General features: G+C 62.0%; 1 protein-coding gene across 1 annotated transcript; it reads right to left on the bottom strand.

Moving 5' to 3' along the window:
* Positions 1 to 544: 544 nt before the first annotated feature.
* LOC122127719 (undifferentiated embryonic cell transcription factor 1-like) lies at positions 545 to 1603 on the bottom strand. The gene is made up of 3 exons (XM_042702136.1): positions 1214 to 1603; positions 979 to 1183; positions 545 to 801 (listed from the first exon to the last, which is right to left on the bottom strand). Exons 1-3 carry the CDS (start codon positions 1601 to 1603, stop codon positions 545 to 547), a joined length of 852 nt encoding a protein of 283 aa, XP_042558070.1.
* Positions 1604 to 1814: the final 211 nt, after the last annotated feature.

Genomic DNA, 1814 nt, shown 5'->3' with positions numbered 1-1814 from the left:
GTCTGGGTTTTTATTTTTCAGAGAATGGTGAGCTCTGGCGTTTAGGGGACCTGATTTCGGTGACTGAGAGCCCCAAAATAACTCTCTGAACCTAGAAGAGAGGTGTTAGTTTAGAGGAGCTCTCCTGCAACAATTTTACATTAAGGGAGGGCCAATCTACCTGGCAGAAAGTGCCTCCACTGGGGAGAGGCGCATCCCAAACTCCTCAGTGGCTGGGAGTTCTGCTGCATCCCACCTCCCCTTCTGCCCCTTCCACTATACTTGGCCAGGCTTTTCAACTTACCACTAGAGGCTTTTGAGTTCTAAGTTCCTGCTAGGAACTTCTCTCCACAGCTGTCCCCTAGGGAGTGGCTCTTCTGACACCAGTCCAAAGTCCCTGAGCTCAAGGCCCGGGGTCCTGGATCTCATTTGGGCCTACATCTATTATATCCTGGATCCAAAAGAGACTTCACAAAACCCAGATAAAGGTGCTAGAAACTTTATTTATTTTTTTTTTAAATCCAAAAGGGTTTCTTGAATGCTGGGGGGGGGGGGGCGGGTGCGGCTAGCTCAGCTCGCCCAGGATGCCGCGCTGGGTTGCCATGCTGCCCAGGATGAAGCCCACGGCCAGGGACACAGTCTGGTCGAAGGAGCCATGCAGCTGCTCCACTTGGTGGTTCCGGGTCAGCAGCTGGTCTCGCAGAGGGCCCAGCATGCCCACGATGTCGCCCAGGTGCGTCAGCGTCTGCAGCAGAGCAGCATTCAGCGAAGGTGTGGTGGCGGGCGGCAAGAGGTTGGCGGGGGCCCAGGGCGGCGCGGCACCTGCGGGAGGGAGCACTGGGTCGGTGGGAGCGGAGGCTCTGCCACCCGCCCGCTGGCCTCTGAGCCTCCGGCCCCGGCCGCCCCTTCCAGCCTCCCGCCCAGATTGCCCTTCTCCCCTCCTCCCCCTCTCCCCAGCCCTGCCATCCCTTCCCCTCTTCCGCCCAGCCGCCTGCCTACCTGGGTCTTCCGGAACCGGCGCGGGCACAGAGGGTGCGGGGCGGCGGCTGCGGCGGGCGCGCCTGTCCTGCTGGTTGTCGCCCAGCAGCGCCATGAGCTCGCGGATCTGCGCGTCGAAGGGCCCGGGCGGCTGGCCTTTGGCCTTGCGCACCTTGCTCTTGAGGAACTTGTAGCGGTGGCAGCATTGCGCGGGAGTAGGTCGCACCTGCCGCAGGGCAAGCGTGGCCTAAGACACTTGGCGGTAGGTGGGCAGTGTGCGCCACACAGCCAGCCGCAGCAGCTCGGCCAGCAGCAGCTCTGTCTCCCAGGCGCTCCAGGGCTCCTGCTGCGCTGAGCCCGGGGACACGGGCGTGCCGGGCCTGAGGGGCGAGCCTCCCTTGGTCGCCGCCAGGCCCCGCGGCGGGGTCCCGGGCACGTCCTTGGCCAGTGGCAGCAGCTTGGCCACCAAGTCGGTCGGCGACCATGGCACGAGTGGCGGTGGCCTCCGGGGCCGGAGCAGCATCCCGGCGGGCTGCGTGGGCTCCGGGGTTGGGGTGGCACCCAGGGGCCTGCGGGGGCCTGGGGGGTTGCGGGAGCCCGGCGGCTGGGAGACCCAGGGCGGCTGCGGCATCTGGGATGCCCGCATGCGCTCTGCCAAGCTAGGAACTTTATTACCACCACATGGGACCACTTCCTACCACCGGGAAAGTAGGAACAGCCTTGAGCTCAGGGTAGGATGCGTTTTTATAGGGGTAGGTTAGATAGAGTTATATATACAAGCCATGCAAGGCAGGTTTGGCATATTTTTCATTGGTTACAGTTAGAACCTTTAAATTAATTTGTTCTTTATGGTAATA

This window comes from Dipodomys spectabilis, unplaced genomic scaffold, assembly GCF_019054845.1.
Source record: "Dipodomys spectabilis isolate Male_0828 unplaced genomic scaffold, ASM1905484v1 ptg000308l, whole genome shotgun sequence".
In the NCBI taxonomy this organism is placed as follows: domain Eukaryota; kingdom Metazoa; phylum Chordata; class Mammalia; order Rodentia; family Heteromyidae; genus Dipodomys; species Dipodomys spectabilis.
Note: the sequence above shows the minus strand (reverse complement) of the source record. Positions and strands in the feature narration are given on the sequence as shown.